This window comes from Bidens hawaiensis, unplaced genomic scaffold, assembly GCF_021521415.1.
Source record: "Bidens hawaiensis isolate Kalapana, Puna unplaced genomic scaffold, B.hawaiensis_p1.1 tig00024480_1, whole genome shotgun sequence".
Classification (NCBI taxonomy): domain Eukaryota; kingdom Viridiplantae; phylum Streptophyta; class Magnoliopsida; order Asterales; family Asteraceae; genus Bidens; species Bidens hawaiensis.
The window spans coordinates 97,889-113,540 of NW_027493871.1; the positions used below are offsets into that span (position 1 = coordinate 97,889).

General features: G+C 34.4%; 1 protein-coding gene and 4 pseudogenes across 2 annotated transcripts; 3 read left to right on the plus strand and 2 right to left on the minus strand.

Annotated features, from left to right (window-relative positions):
- Positions 1 to 1,071: 1,071 nt before the first annotated feature.
- On the minus strand, positions 1,072 to 3,421 carry LOC143569419 (GDSL esterase/lipase At5g37690-like; annotated as a pseudogene).
- A 974-nt stretch (positions 3,422 to 4,395) lies between these two features.
- On the plus strand, positions 4,396 to 5,284 carry LOC143569420 (kunitz trypsin inhibitor 5 pseudogene; annotated as a pseudogene).
- A 3,610-nt stretch (positions 5,285 to 8,894) lies between these two features.
- On the plus strand, positions 8,895 to 9,462 carry LOC143569421 (miraculin pseudogene; annotated as a pseudogene).
- A 239-nt stretch (positions 9,463 to 9,701) lies between these two features.
- Positions 9,702 to 10,285, plus strand: LOC143569436 (miraculin-like; annotated as a pseudogene).
- Positions 9,800 to 14,933, minus strand: LOC143569429 (THO complex subunit 4D-like). Of its 2 annotated transcripts, none has more exons than XM_077055346.1 (7): positions 14,722 to 14,933; positions 13,162 to 13,383; positions 12,287 to 12,430; positions 12,123 to 12,191; positions 11,857 to 12,041; positions 10,845 to 10,895; positions 9,800 to 10,718 (listed from the first exon to the last, which is right to left on the minus strand). In XM_077055346.1, the coding sequence occupies exons 2-7, from the start codon at positions 13,357 to 13,359 to the stop codon at positions 10,523 to 10,525; spliced, it is 843 nt and encodes a 280-aa protein (XP_076911461.1). In that variant the 5' UTR covers positions 13,360 to 13,383; positions 14,722 to 14,933; the 3' UTR covers positions 9,800 to 10,522. The 2 variants fall into 2 exon arrangements, with proteins under 2 accessions (XP_076911461.1, XP_076911460.1); XM_077055345.1 differs by having other exon boundaries at positions 13,162 to 13,401; positions 14,739 to 14,932.
- Between the last annotated feature and the right edge of the window lie 719 nt (positions 14,934 to 15,652).

Consider the following 15,652-nt stretch of genomic DNA (forward strand, 5'->3'; position numbering starts at 1 on the left):
CGTTTGTAAATTAATTGGCATTTACCATTAGACTTAATTTAAGCTGTGGTTTTATTGAGTATTATATTGATTTGCATAAAACGTGTTTTACTTGTTAATATGAAAATAAATCATGGGAAACCAAATTATAGTCAGGCTTAACTATTTGCTTAACTATTTGGGCTGAACCAAATCATTATAAAATATATGTTCTAAATTATAGATGTTTGTAAATATAACGTATATCAACAAAGAGTGTATGTTTGAACCCATATGTGGTGTTTTGGGAATTCTAAGCAACAAAGATTACTAATTGCTTGTATAGGTTATGTCTGATTACCACTTAATATGAATTAAAAATATTGCTTAAATTAGAGTAATTAGGAACCTTGCAAAATTCTTGTTAATAGGGTTAATTAGAAGCATATTCGAGAGGTTGACACACACACATGACATTGTAGGAGAAGGTATGTCATACTTGGGAACCTTTATCCAGGAAGGTGATTCATTCTTTTCTTATTGGCATTCCGCACAGAATGTTCCAAAACTACTATAGCACCAGGTACATTTTAACATGTTGGTTTTTCACATAAAACAAGAATATATTATACTATGTCTTAGGTTCAAATCTCATAATAACAATTCTTTAAAACCTTAAAATAAGTGATGCATTGGTAAACATATGAGTTCCCTTTAATAGAGATCTCAGGTTCAAATCTTGTTTTCACGGGTTTCCTATCAATATCATAACCTCTTGAATGCTATATGGAAAATTTAACTAGCCTCATTGGTTAACAAAGTTGTATAGGTCCCGGACTAATTAGGTTTTCGGGGAAATGATAAAAGAAAACGAGAAAAAGAAATGAGCTTTTTAAAAGTTACTTGCTAGTTGCTAGCTATAAAATAATCATAGTCATAATTGGGTATCCTATAATGAACAAGATAATCCAATTGAATAATAGTTCAACTAGCACATGTTCTTATTTTAAAAAATGCAACACCTTTCATGTTTGCAGCACATTTGTAGGCCAGGTAGTATTATGTTTGAATGAATTGGTCTTCATATTGTAAAGTAAAAAATATAACTTTTAATTAATAATTAGATGTCTAATTAATCGAACTATTAGAGGCAGTGAACAATTTTGAAAAGAAACGATCAGCCAAAACAACATTCGCAGCATCAGAAGGATGAAACGCGTCCCAAAATACATATTCACTTCGATTGTCACACACATGTGCATACGATAAGCATAATCCTCCTACAGCCGTTTCGACTCCACAACACGACGTATTTGACACTTTGAAACCTAAACAGAAACACATATGCAACAATTAATTAAGTCACCATTCTTTGTTTAAGCAGCTTAATTACTTTATTTTGATATGTTGTTGATCAACTGTAGAAATTTAGGAGACACCAGCTGGAGCTTACCATATTTGCTAGGGTTTTCCACCAAATCTAAACCTTCTTCATAAGTATCCACAAAAGTAAGTTGTACTTTTTTGAGCTGGACATTTAGGACGTTTATCAACTTTTTCATTTTTGAGTTAAACTGAACCACCCAGTTGTTCACTTGATCCAAGCATTGATTCGTGCTTGATTTCGCTCGTTGCGAAGGCATGCATCCAAGAGGTCCAAGCGCATGAAAAATCATCTTTCGTGCCCCAAGCGCATAAAGCCTCTTTCATCACAAAAAACATAACACGCGTAAATACACTACATGTATAATTTGAATCTAAATATATAGCTGGTTTACGCTACATTTTATTGTCTTGTTTTCCCCATTATTTATGCTTACCGTTAACTGTTCTCCCAATTTCGAGCTTAAAATCCCCAGAAACTGGTCGTGGGTGTATCTTCAACTATCTGGAAGAAAAGGTTGCAGGAAATTGTTGATGTAATCGTTGCTACCTGTCGAAAACCAGAAACGTTAAGTTATGGTCTCACTCAATTCCTACAAAATTCAGCGTTTTTTCACCTCGATCGTCCATCTTACCCATTTCAATGTAGTAGATGGCCTTATGTACAAGAAGATTAGCAGAATATGCTCCTATCTTCCTCTTGATCTCCTTTATTGTGTTCTCAAAGTTACCTATTTGATCGTCAAACGATATTCTTTGAATCTGCTAAATAATAATCAAATGAGTCCCAGGAAATTGCACTAATTTTGACGTTATTTTACTAATCTCGTGAAAATAACGTTAAAAGTGGCGGAAGGTTAATCAGGCATCATGTGATGGCGTTGATAGCCGAAAGACAAGGGCACATGCACCGATCAGCCGGTGTCCCGATGATTGAGTGCTATGTGCCTTATGTCCAAGGCTTGATGCAAAACTACTATCTAGCCGGGGGTCTCACCGGAAGCAGCCTCTCTATCCCTATGGGATAGAGGTAAGGCTGTCTACATCTTACCCTCCTCAGACCCTACCATAGCATTGCTATTGGTGGGATATACTGAGTACGATGATGATGATGATGATGATATATGAAATGAGTCCCAGAAAAGCAAGGAAGAACAAATTAACACAACTAGATTAATATTGTGTTAATAGATTAATATTCCAAATATTTTTGAATGATGTTTAGATCCGCAGTAAGTCTTTAGCTCATCAATCACCATTAACCAATTTCGAATCCTGTAACAGGATTTCAATTGTCCCAATTTTTTGACGCTCCAGGATCAGGAGGAAACCCCTGAAGGAAAACACCCTAACCACGACATGCAGGCAAAACAATATTCCAATTAATAAACAAATCAAATCTTACAAAATAGATCCCGTGTCATTCAGAATCCCGGCACCACCGGATGCATAGTTAACTCCTTTCAACATCGCATCATCGTCCGGATTTAATGAAAGGTAAGGTGGTGGAGATGGAATTCCAAGCTTCTCAGCTGCAATGGAAGCAAAAAATAAAATTAAAAGCTAAGAAAAATCAAAATGGAGATAACTTTAAAATGTAACACGAATAAATGCAAGTTTACTTACGTACATATAATATCACCAATGGTTCGGCCATTACTAAATCGGCCGGTGGGTTTTTTGTCGGTGTAATCGATACCATAGAATGGAAAATCCGATCTAGCAAGTGAGTATCTCAAGTAGTTATTGTTGCCGACTTCTGTTAAAGAGTCGCCGAAGATGAAAATGACGAGTGAATAAGGAGCAGTGGCTGAAGTGTTATTAGCTGCCATTGCAATGATCGGCGCCACGAATACTGCTAGAGATATTAGGGGTATAGCCATGGTTGAGTCTTCTTTTATCGTTGGTTTTGTTTGGAATTTTGGTGGTAGATTTTATAGGAAATTGGGGTGTTTTGGTTGAAATTTTTTTGAAGAGGGTTCAGAAGTTTGTCATGTTATATGATCCATGTGGTTTTAGGAGTTTTTTAGGTTTTCTTTCTCTTTGGGTGGAAATTAATATTAGGGTATGCTATACAACACTCACAATATAATCACACTTCATTTCCAAATGATCATTACAGGTTGAATTAATACATATAAAGTATTGCGAATAAGAACGCGTAAATTTACACCACTAAGGAAAAAAAGAAGACGGGTGGGGCCTAGGGCCCTCAGAAGCTTCGCCCTTGCTTGTGTCAAAGATCATTTTCTGTAAACAATCATTTGAGTTTGAAGGTTACATAGGATTAGTAGGGAAACATTTTAATATGATGATAACTAAGATTTAATTTCGATATATCTTTTAGTAACTATAGATAGAAGTATCATGGATAACAATCTGAAATTCATCTTCTCAAAAGCTTAATACTTAACAAAAAGTAACAATTTTAAAAGGTGAGACTAAATATACCTCTATATGTTGAATGGTGTGGTCAAGTGAGTAATTTGGTTACTTTCTTAATGCTGCTTATGCTTTGTAAAATTCAACTGGTTTGTCCTAATTTCTACTTTAGTAAATGAATTGATGAATCGATCATGATCATAATCCGTTTGTCTAATAAACTAACAAATATGAACAAACGTTTTCATTTAGCTAAATGAACGAATTTGAACATATGTCTCGTTCATTTTATCGTTTATCTAAATCCTTAAACATTCATTTAAAATGTTCATTCACTTACGTTGTTTATGTTCATATCATACATTTATATTAATTATATATTCATTCAATTTGTTTAGCTATATAAACTCATCACCTTATTAGTCTAATTTTAATATATATATATATATATATATATATATATATATATATTTCCTTTAGCCTTTTAACTTCTAGACATCTTTTCAACTTAATTTTGAAAGGATAGTCCAATTGATCGAATTCTAAGTCATTAAAGAGCTAGGGCAGGTGGCGGTAGCAAGTTGCCAACTTAGACTTATTGATGTGTACGTTTGGCATAGATATGTATCTAACATCATTCGCAGCTCTATTTTGGGATATATGACTTTGATGTACACCTTTGACATTCATGTATGAATGATGTTTGATATATTCCACCGAATAACACCACATAATGGATAATCTTCTCTATAAATAAAGCCAACTCCATGTAACACTAGAAAATATCTTCTTTGCAATGAAGATATTATTCTGTGTTTTCATTATCTTCTCCGCATTCTCACTTTCCTCCGCCCAATCCTCATCCGCTGTCCTTGACATCAACCGCAATTTCATCAAATACGGCACAGGCTACTACATCTTGCCAGTCATAAGCGGTAGAGGCGGCATAGCCTTAACACCCCCATCAATAAACCAAAAATGCCCGCTAGACGTGGTCCAAGAAAGCATTGAGGGGAGAAATGGGCTACCATTAACTTTCATGCCAGCCAACACTAGCAAAGACGCTATCATTCGTGAATCCACTGATCTTAACTTTATATTCCCTAGTGTAACCATTTGTGGCCAGCCTCCGGTTTGGAGGCTGGAGTCTGTAAATGGGCAATGGCTCATCTCGAGCCGTGGGACCGTAGGGAATCCTGGTATGGATACCTTAAGCAATTGGTTCAAGATAGAGAAGTATGGTGGCAATGGTTATAAGATTGTTTACTGTCCTACGGTTTGCAACACTTGCAAGCCAGTTTGTGGTAATATTGGTGTGGCTAAAGATGGGCGTAGAAGTCTGATTTTGAGTAATGAGCCTCTAGTGGTCATGTTTAAGAAGGCGTGATGTGTTATTAGTTATTACTCATCAAGAATCATGTTACATGTAATAATGGCAGGTCGTCTACTTTCGATGTTGTAAACGTTAATAAATGATCAAAAATAAAACACAACCATATACTAGATTTTCATATGTCGTACAAGTTTTGGGTTGGATAAATATGCATTTAAAAAGTTTGGGAGGGGAAATATGTGATTACCTTAAAATAAAACATACCAGCCGAAAGACTTTTTGTGCAATTAGAATCTCACTACTAGCAGAATCTTCAACGGTTACCGGCGGGAGCTTGAAACATTACCAAAGACTAATCCCTCACTTATACTTTAGTAATTGTATTTTTATTAAAAAAATTAACTCCTTTTTTATTTTATAGAAATTAAATTATAAATTCTAAAATTTCATTTATTTTTGTCAAAATTAAATACAAATTTGGAACAGCAAAAAAATCTAAATGCAATATGTGTTTAATAGAGAAAAATTTTTGAAAATTGGAAGAAGTGTGAAGATAAAATGGATTCTAAGAGAGAGAAAAGTTATGTTGGGAAACTATGAGATCCGCCATTTGAAATAGTATATGTAAAGCACAACGTTGACCTTGTCAGATCTTGTCTGGTGAAGTGGACGACTACCGGGTGTTCCGTCATTTCAAATGACGGATCACGAATATTTTATTCGTGTTCTGCAATTTGAAATGACGGATGTCAACTTTTGTGATCCGCCAGTTTGACTGGCAGATCACAATTCCAACGTAGGCTACCCCTATATGAAAGATGTATTTTGATGGACATCCGTCATTTCAAATGGCGGATGTTAATAATGTACTTTCTAGGTGATTTGACCACACACTACATTTTTTTTATTAATTATTATTTTCCTAAATATCTCTTTTTAATAAGATAACAAGTTTTAATATTAAAAACACTAATATTAAAACAACTTTTTACTATTAAAAAATAACAAGTTTTTATTTAATTCTTTTTATATATATTTAGAAATATCATTATTTAAAAAATTAAAAAAAAAATAATATTAAAAAGATTTTTTTTATTAAAAACACTACATGGGTAATATTAACTTTTAATATTTGATGGACATCCGTCATTTGAAATGGAAAATGTCATCTTGGCATCCGCCATTTCAAATGGTATATATGAACAGTGTACTTTTTCTGGCTGATTTTACCACACCACTACCTTTTTCTTTTTATTAATTTTTATTTTTCAAAATAACTCTTTTAAACAAATAAAAGGTTTTAATATTAAGAAAGATTTTTTAATATTAAAAACACTAATATATGTAGTTTTGATCAAATACTTTTTTTTCTTTGTATTATTTTTTGAAATATCGTTATTTAAAAAAATAAGAAACTTAGTATTAAAAAGATTTTTTATTAAAAACACTACATGCGTAATTTTAATTTATAATATTTGATGGACATCCGCATTTAAAATGAAATATGTTATCTTAACATTCGCCATTTTAAATTGAAGATGTGAACAGTGTATTTTTTATGGCTGATTTGACTACACCAACACCTTTTGCTTTTTTATTAATTTTTATTTTCCAAAATAACACTTTTAAAAAAATAAAAGGTTTTAATATTAAGAAAGATTTTTTTTAATATTAAAAACACTAATATATGTAGTTTTGATCAAATATGTTTATTTTCCAAAATAACTCTCTTAAAAAAATACGTTTTAATAAATAAAATCTTTTAAATATTAAATTTTTTATAATTTTAAATAACGATATTTCTAATATAATAAAAGATAAAAAATAATTAATAAAAACTTGTTATTTTTTAATATTAAAAACTTGTTTTAATATTAGTGTTTTTAATATTAAAACTTGTCATCTTTTTAAAAAGAGATACTTAGGAAAACAATAATTAATAAAAAGAAAAGAGATTGTGTAGTCAAATCAGTCAGAAAGTACACTATTTACATCCGTCATTTGAAATGGCGGATGTCAAGCTGACATCTTCCATTTCAAAGGGCGGATGTCCATCAAAATACATCTTCCATATAGGGGTAGCCTACGTTGGAAATTGTGACCTGTCAGTCAAACTGCCGGATCACAAAAAATGACATTCGTCATTTCAAATGGCGGAACACGAATAAAATATTCGTGAATATTCGTGATCCACCATTTAAAATGGTGGAACACCCGATAGTCGTCCATCTCACCAGACAAAATCTGACGGGGTTTATGTTGTGCTTAACATTTGCCATTTCAAATAGTAGATCTCTTAGTTTCATAACATAATTTTTCTCTCTACTAGAAACCATTTTATCTTCACACTTCTTTCTATTTTCAAAAAATTTTCACTCTCACAATTTAATTCGTGTCTAATTTTCTCCATATCTCCTTCAACTATGCTTCTAAGACCGCAAACTATAAGCGTTAAAACACATTATTAGTTCAAAATGCCAATATGCTAAAGATGACAATTGACAAAGTTGAAATCATAAATGAAATTAGCTCTTAAATTTGTTTATGAAAACCCAAAAGCTTTTACAAATTAATAAATAAACATTTTTACAAAAGAAATATGAAGGAAGTCTTTCTTAGAATTAGGGTTAAAATTTGAACCAAGTAAAAAGAAAAAGAAAAGAAAAAAGATGACAGGTTTCAACAAATGATAAAGTGAGCAATACTTGAAACAAAAACTATTAATCTCACCCTGTAACACTAAAATTTAAGATAAAAACAAAATTTTACTCTAGTGATCATGTTGAAGAGGGCATGCATCTTGACTTTATTCCTCATCAATAATGGTTTCACATGTCACATATATAAAAAACAACTTGTCTGTCAATGTTGTAAACGTTATAAAATGATTAATAAAACACAACTATATTGTTGGCGTAATCCAAATCAGATTCACGAACTCCAGAAGAGAGATATAATCAAGAAGATTCGAATTTGTAGATAAAATAGGAGATCAAGATATCATCGATTATTTTTTAAATTACATGTTTATTATTTTGTTTGATTGTAATATTACTAGGATTCAATTATAATAGTCGACCGGGTTAATCATAATTGTAAGTTTGTTTAATCGGTTTGATTATAAATGTGTTAAGAGACTTGAGAGTGATGCTTTCCCAAATCTTGAGTGTGAGACTTGCAATTTGAATTTAATAAACATCGAATGACTGCAATTGGCGTAAGAGCTACGCCAACCTACTTGACTCAGTCAACACCACGCTGATCACTGCCAATACTGGACTTGCACAATGTTTTACGACCGGCAACGAGTATGTTCTTAGAGGAAAAGGGATTGAAGAGGGACATCTGTGCTAAGAAGTGACTGCAGCCCCAAGGTGTAGCATTAGTTCCAGACAACCGCTTACACGTGGGGTTGTTCAGGTGGCTACACAAGAATAATGGCATGTGGTCTATATTCATATGCCCAAAATATGCATGTCATTTGATGTAGTTGAAAAGTTGATGTTTATTATGAGACAATTGACTATTCATATATTCATCTTGGGTATTTTCTAGTATACTTATGGTATAGATATGTCTCATACATCATTCATAATTCTATTATTGGGATATATGACTATAAATTCTTTCTAGTTGCTAAATTTATCTTTGGCTTGTGCTTCGCGTCTACCATTGACGTATACTTTTGACATACATGTGTATGAAGTTGATAAATACCACCGCATAACACTACGTCATTGATAATCTTCTTTACGTCTTGCAACACTTAAAAATGGCCAACACCACACTAATTTTCCATATTAAAAACGAAGATATATTTTTGTGTTTTCATCTTCTTGTGCATGTTCTCACTTTCCTCGGCCCAAGTTTCATCTCCTGTCCTTGACATGGACGGAAATTCCCTCAGATACGACACGAGTTACTACATCTTGCCCGTCACACGTGGCATGGGTGGCGGCATAGCCCTAAGACCCACATCAGTAAACCTGAAATGCATGCTTGCGGTGGCCCAAGAAAGCACTGAGTACGACGGGTCACCATTAACTTTCATACCAGCCAACACTAGCAAAGATGCCATCATTTGTGAATCCATTGATCTTAACATTATGTTCTCGGGTAACTTCACCATTTGTGGCAAGCCTTCGGTTTGGAGGCGTGAGGTTATGAACCAACAAGAGTTTATCTCGAGCCATGGGACGGTAGGGAATCCAGGTAGGGATACCTTAAGCAATTGGTTCAAGATAGAGAAGTATGGTCCCGGCAAGGGTTACAAGCTTATTTATTGTCCTACGGTGTGCAGCACCTGCAGCCCGACTTGTGGTGATATTGGTGTGGCGAAAGATTGGCAAAGAACTCTGATTTTGAGTAACGAGCCTCTAGTGGTCATGTTCAAGAAGGCATCGTGACTTACTTCCTCAACAAGAGTGGTTACTTGTAAAAATAACAGCTTGTCGTCTGTCACGTTGTAAACGTTATAAAATGATCAAAAAAACACAACCATATACGTGTTAACATCTATGTGTGCCTTGTGCTTGACATCTGCTACTGATGTATGCTTTTCACATACATGTCCTATAAATACAAGCTAGCCATTCGGCAACATTTTTAATCGCCCAGCAACATACAACAATAACCCTTGATATCCTTCTGTGTTTTCATTATCTTCTCCATGCTCTCAATTTCCTCCATCCAAACTACATCCGTCCTTGATATCAACCAAGAATTCCTCAGATCAGGCAAAAGCTACTACATCTTGCCTGTCATGCGCGCTAGAGGGGCCGCGGCAGCGGCATAACACTAGCCACCACATCAATAGGCCGTACATGCCCACTTGACATGGTTCAAGAAAACAATGAGATGAAAAGGGGGCTGCCGTTTACTTTCATACTAGACAATTCAACCGATGGGATCATTCATGAATCATGAATCCACTAATCTTAACATTAAAATCCCAAAGTAAAACAATGTGGCCAACCTGCAGTTTGGAGGCTTGAAACCAAAAATGGACAATGTGGCCAGCCCTGGGACCGTAGGGAACCCCAGCAGGGATACATTATTCAACTGGTTCAAGATAGAGAAATTTGGTGGATACGGTTATAGCTTTGTTCACTGCCCTAGGTGTACACATGCAGTCCAATTTGTGGTGACATTGGTGTCGCTAAAGGCAAACGTAGAAGTTTAGTTGTAAGCAAGAAGCCTCTAATGGTCATGTTTAAAAAGGCAATATGACTTTATACCATTTACATGTAATAACTAATAAAGTGGTTAATGTAACGTTATAAGAAGATAAATAAAACACAGCCATATACAAGGATTCGATGTTCTGTTAAAAGAAAATCATGCCAAGAACATTATCAAGATTCTACCTTTAGAAGCATGCAATCAAAGCTAAAACAACCAAATTTACTCCACAAGCAGAAAACTTCAACCATTAATCAATTTTTAAAAAAACTCGAGACATAACAACTAACTCTGCATAGCATGGTAGTTCTCGAGTTCCTTATCGAGTTCATCAGCCGACTTGTCCACAGCTGGCTTCCTGCCTCGACCGCGGCCCCGCCCGCTACTCTGACCACGACCACGCCCACGACCACCACCAATGCCACCACGCATGTTTGCCATGCCACCACGGCCGTTCCTTATGCCTCCACCGTATCTCTGCCTAAAAACACAAACCAGTATACATATAAAAAAATTCAAAACTTTTCCCATGAAACCAAACGATATTTTAATTTGTGGTTTTAAAAAGAAACAAAATAAAAGGTATAAACTATCACAAGGTGCGTACCCAAATGAACGATTAGCTGTAGTAGCACCTCTACCTCGGCCCATTCTTGACCTGCAAGGGAGTATGTTACATTAGATCACAATCTTAGTTTTAAATTGCACGCTTATTGCGCTGATGCGCTAGTACGAGGCTCATGTCACATTGCATCAACTCTGTGTTGTACCAAATTCGTGACATGCGCTCGCAACACGCATCCATTTTTTGGACAAAACGCAACAGAGCACGACGTACCCAACACAATGACCAAAATATAATTGTGTTATTTCCATATATATGTGTTTAAATAAAACAAGTAGAATGTTACTTTGTTATCCATGTGCGACTTTAAATTGAAACAGTAATTATTATTTAAAAAATGACAAAAATAGTGTAAATCCATGAGCTACGTGTTATATATGTCGAGACTTGTTTTATGAATTCTTTAAAACAATGTAAATAAAGCTAAAATTTCTGTTACGTGTTTTACATACGATAAAATAATACATAATGTAGCCAACTAGAATGTAAATCAAACAATAGGTAAAACACCAACTTTACAAAAACAACAAAAACCCCATGTCGATATCCAAAATGATCAAAATCATCTTATTTGCAAACAGTTGCCAACTATATCTCAAGTTTAAGTTGGCAATTGTTAGAATCAAATACAACAATTTGATTGTTTTAGAGATCGGTAAGGGGATTTCGCCCTTTGTAAAGTTAGCGCATTAGACTGCTGCTCAAGTTAGATTAAGATTGCAACAAATACTGCTTTATTGGGATGTAAACACACATAAACATAAATTTTAGCTTTGTATAATTTATGTTTTAAAAAGAAAACCATAAAAAAAGTATATTGCAATTCTCCTTTTTAACCAAATTTAAAGGTCAAATTATCTAGTTGACCCGATGTCACAAAAATTATGTGATAATAGTTTTTTTAAAAAAAACTATCTTTAGCTTTAAAATAATTAAGCAAGGTTATCTTTTATTTTGTCTTAGTGAATAAAAGGATATGAGAAAAATAACATACGCCATCACAACCGTCCTCTGGCCATTTAAACCTCCAACAACATTAACACGAGCAGAAACAGGAACCTTAGTGTTGGACCCTTCAATTTCAATCTTCATAGGTTTCCCATCCAATTGCACATTGTTATACCGCTTTAATGCCTGAAAAGCATCACTTCTTCTAGCAAACAACACTTCAGCTGAGCCCTGTAAAACGGATACACGATATTATTTGATTTTACATTTTTACCCTTCACAATCACACTTATCATTTCCATAAAAACTTACACTTGGACGACCATGTTTGTCATAATGAATTGCGTATCTTTTCAGCTCCCCAATCTCAGAGAAAAGTTCCTACAGTTTAAAACCCACTATCAAAAACCTAAAAAAGAAAATTTGCTAGAACAAGGCACATGAAATACATATATAAACAAGTTGTTAGGATGTACCCTAATATCTGAATTTGTCACTCCAATGTCCAAGTTGGAAATGTTTAATTTTGCACCATTATCGAATCCGGGAACACCTGCTGCAGTTAAACTCTCTTCAAGCAAGTTGTGCTGCCAAGGTGAATTCTTTGGTTTGCGGAAAGACTGAAGCAAGCATACCAAAAAAAGTCCAAATTGGGACAAAGTCAGTCTATTACCATAAGTAAAACAATTCACCGTTCTTCATGAATGAATCCAGAAACATTCAAATATTGAAATGATGAAATACTCATAACATTGAGGGGTATGTGGAGCTACACTAAACCCATTGCACAAAAAAATTTGCTATTGTATAGAAACACGCTCCAGTTCTGAAGTTCACGCGAAGGAATCCCCTTTGCAAAAACACCATGAACTAGGAGAGTAACTGATACTTTTGCTGGTGATATACCCCAGAAAAAGCAATAAATTCCATCATATATCCACCATCCAAAAATAGTATTTATGCGAGTAAATTGACCAAAAATAGATAGGCACGTGTTAGAATTAAGAAATGAGTATAGAAAATTTTGTCCCCTCTACTGTTTGGACTTTTGGTTATTTGAATGATGAAGCTCCTTTAAATGATGTGGCAAGTAAGCAATCTAACACAGCAATAACATCAAAGAACTTTTGTATCATCAAGCAGATGCATAAAGAAACCCTCAATTCAACTCAAATGAAGTAGAGAGTAACAATTCTTTAGTAGCAGATCCGAAATGTACTTTGCCATGAAGATGATAGTATCAAGCACTCCTCACATAAGAATTTCTAGCACAATGTTACAAGGTCCTCATGTTTGGTTTCTACTCAATTCTTAATCAAATGCATAAGTTATCCATAAATTTGAAGCTTGCCTTTGCAATAGTATAAGCTGATGGCCGAGCATTGACAGCAAGGGGACCTCTGCGAGGTGGCCCTGTTGGTCTTCCACCACCAAATGACCTTTGTTGACCTCGCCCACCACGGGCCCGACCACGACCTCGATCTCTACCTCTAACAGTAGTACGCCTACTCTTTATCATATCATCAAGCGACATATCCAAAGATGCCATTGCAAAGATCACTGTGCAACCTTACTTTTAGAAGTAAACAACCTGCCAAACACAAAAACTTATAAGAAAACTAGATCCGATAACATCAACAGAGCACAGTTATGCAACATAAGAATATGTACTAAAGGTGATCATAATACAACCATATAACAATCACAACATCACATATATGAACAATGACATGTCATTGCATTAATGATGCCTGAAAGTTAGATGAATGAAGAATTATTAGTGCTAACTAATAATTATAACTATTTGCAAATCCTAAATTTCCAAGCTTATATCATTACAAAGAAACTAAACTAGCATCCCAAGTAAGATAAAGCACACACATTCACTGAATCACAAACGTTGCAAGTTAAAACTGTGGAGTCTAGACATCCAATGCATTGACCAGGGCGCTATGAATAACTTCCTGCATACCATGGTTCAAATAGCATAATTGTTAATGGCGAATAGCGGTCAATAGCGACAAGCTACCTATACGCTACGTAGCGATAGCGATTAAATAGCAGGCGTTATTTGATGTTTAGTGATAATGTATTAGAAAAGTTTATTAAAAAAGGCTATTATCAAAAATTTAATTTTTTACGATGTAACTAATGAATATTGGTGATGTTTGGTCTATTAAAATGCCTAAATATTCGATTTTTAATATTAAAAAAACTAATTGTCGCTATTTCAGGCTATCGAGCGCTAAACATCGTATAGCGCTGGATCGTTGCTTCTCTGCTTCTCAATGCTATGAGCTCTATTAACAACTATGTCTAATACTTTTTACAAACTACAGATATGATAAGCATTCACCTATGTTTGTTCAGTGGCTCACAATAAACAAGCTCAGAACTCAAAAATTAAGACAAAAACAATCTAGATCTTCCGTAAAAAAAGCAACAGGCATTCAAATTTTAATACAACTATCTATGAATGCATTATATGCATGTAACACAACATCACATTATATGTCATTGCGGCAGTGATGCCTACAAGTTTGATGGATGAAGAATTATTAATTCTCACCGATTTAGTTATACTTATTTACAAACCCTAACTTTCCAAGCTTATATCATCACAAATAAACTAAACTCAGATCTAAACAGTAAGAAAGAAACAAGCTTAGAAGATAATTAGGCATGTTGCTTTAGATTGACGAGCTGTAAATATAAGAAGCATTCACTTATGTTTATTCACTAGCTAGCAACAAACAAGCTCAGATCTCAATAACTAGGGCAAAAGCAAGCAAGATCTACGGTGAAAAAGGCAAAAAATATTCAAATCATACTACGCAACAGATTACGAACAAAAAACCTAATCGTTTTCGTATATGTTCGTATACATACAAAAAGCATACGGGATATGAACAGGTAACGTAAACCTACCTGAAGAAGGTCACAGATCTGTGACGTTAGGATAATATATGAGACGAATTGATGAAGGATTGATTATATGATGAGAAGCTGTGATTTATGGATTGAATTAGGGTTCGGGTAGAGAGGCGATAGATAGGGATAAAGATCGTAGAGTTTGACGTCGAACGAACAAATTGCTAAATGGGGCTAGGGTTTTCTACAGCCTATACTGGGCCGGTGGCCCACTCTCTTTTATTCTTTTTCTATTTTTCTTTTTTTTTTTTAAACCACCGATAAAGCCCGACCACCTGGGTAAACTCGTTAACGAAATGCTGACATGGCGAACAACGTTGATGGCTCTGCCCACTACCATTCTAAGGTTTAGGGGAAACCCAACACCCGAAAGTTCGTTATGGTAGTTTCTAACTCACGTATGATATTTTGTCATGAACTAGACTCGGACACATGACCTCTCAAAAGGAAAGTTATGGGGCTATTAATGGACCAATGACCTTTGGTATTCATTCATTTTTTAAATGAATTACTACTTGCATGGTTGTATTATTTTTCAAACTACATTAGCTTGATGGGAGCGGTACATATTACATATCGAGAAATTGGATACATAAATCAGGTTACAAATAAAGATTGCAATACACTAAAACAATATTAACACAAAGATGAATGCTCAATTCGTCGAAACATTAAAGATCAGTTTGATACCAGTACTGGTATTTTACATGACTTAGGTGGTTTCATTTGTTATATTTGAGGGTCCACGTTAAGTTTTCATTAAGATTAAGTTGTCTTTATTTCATTAGATTAGTTAATCAATTCATGATTATTTGCTTAAGACTTGGCAAAGGCTTAGTAACCTTAAATGTCTTTGAGTTCGATAAATCCATACCTGCTTAAGTATGCCATACATGATCAATAGACCGTCG

Excerpts from the sequence above, each read along its gene's own strand:
- LOC143569429 (XM_077055346.1), bottom strand. The coding sequence starts at position 13,359 with ATGGCATCTTTGGATATGTCGCTTGATGATATGATAAAGAGTAGGCGT. Across the intron at positions 12,192-12,286 it reads TGACAAATTCAGATATTAGG|GAACTTTTCTCTGAGATTGG; the intron begins GTACATCCTAAC and ends TTTAAACTGTAG. Across the intron at positions 10,719-10,844 it reads ACAGCTAATCGTTCATTTGG|GCAGAGATACGGTGGAGGCA; the intron begins GTACGCACCTTG and ends TTGTGTTTTTAG.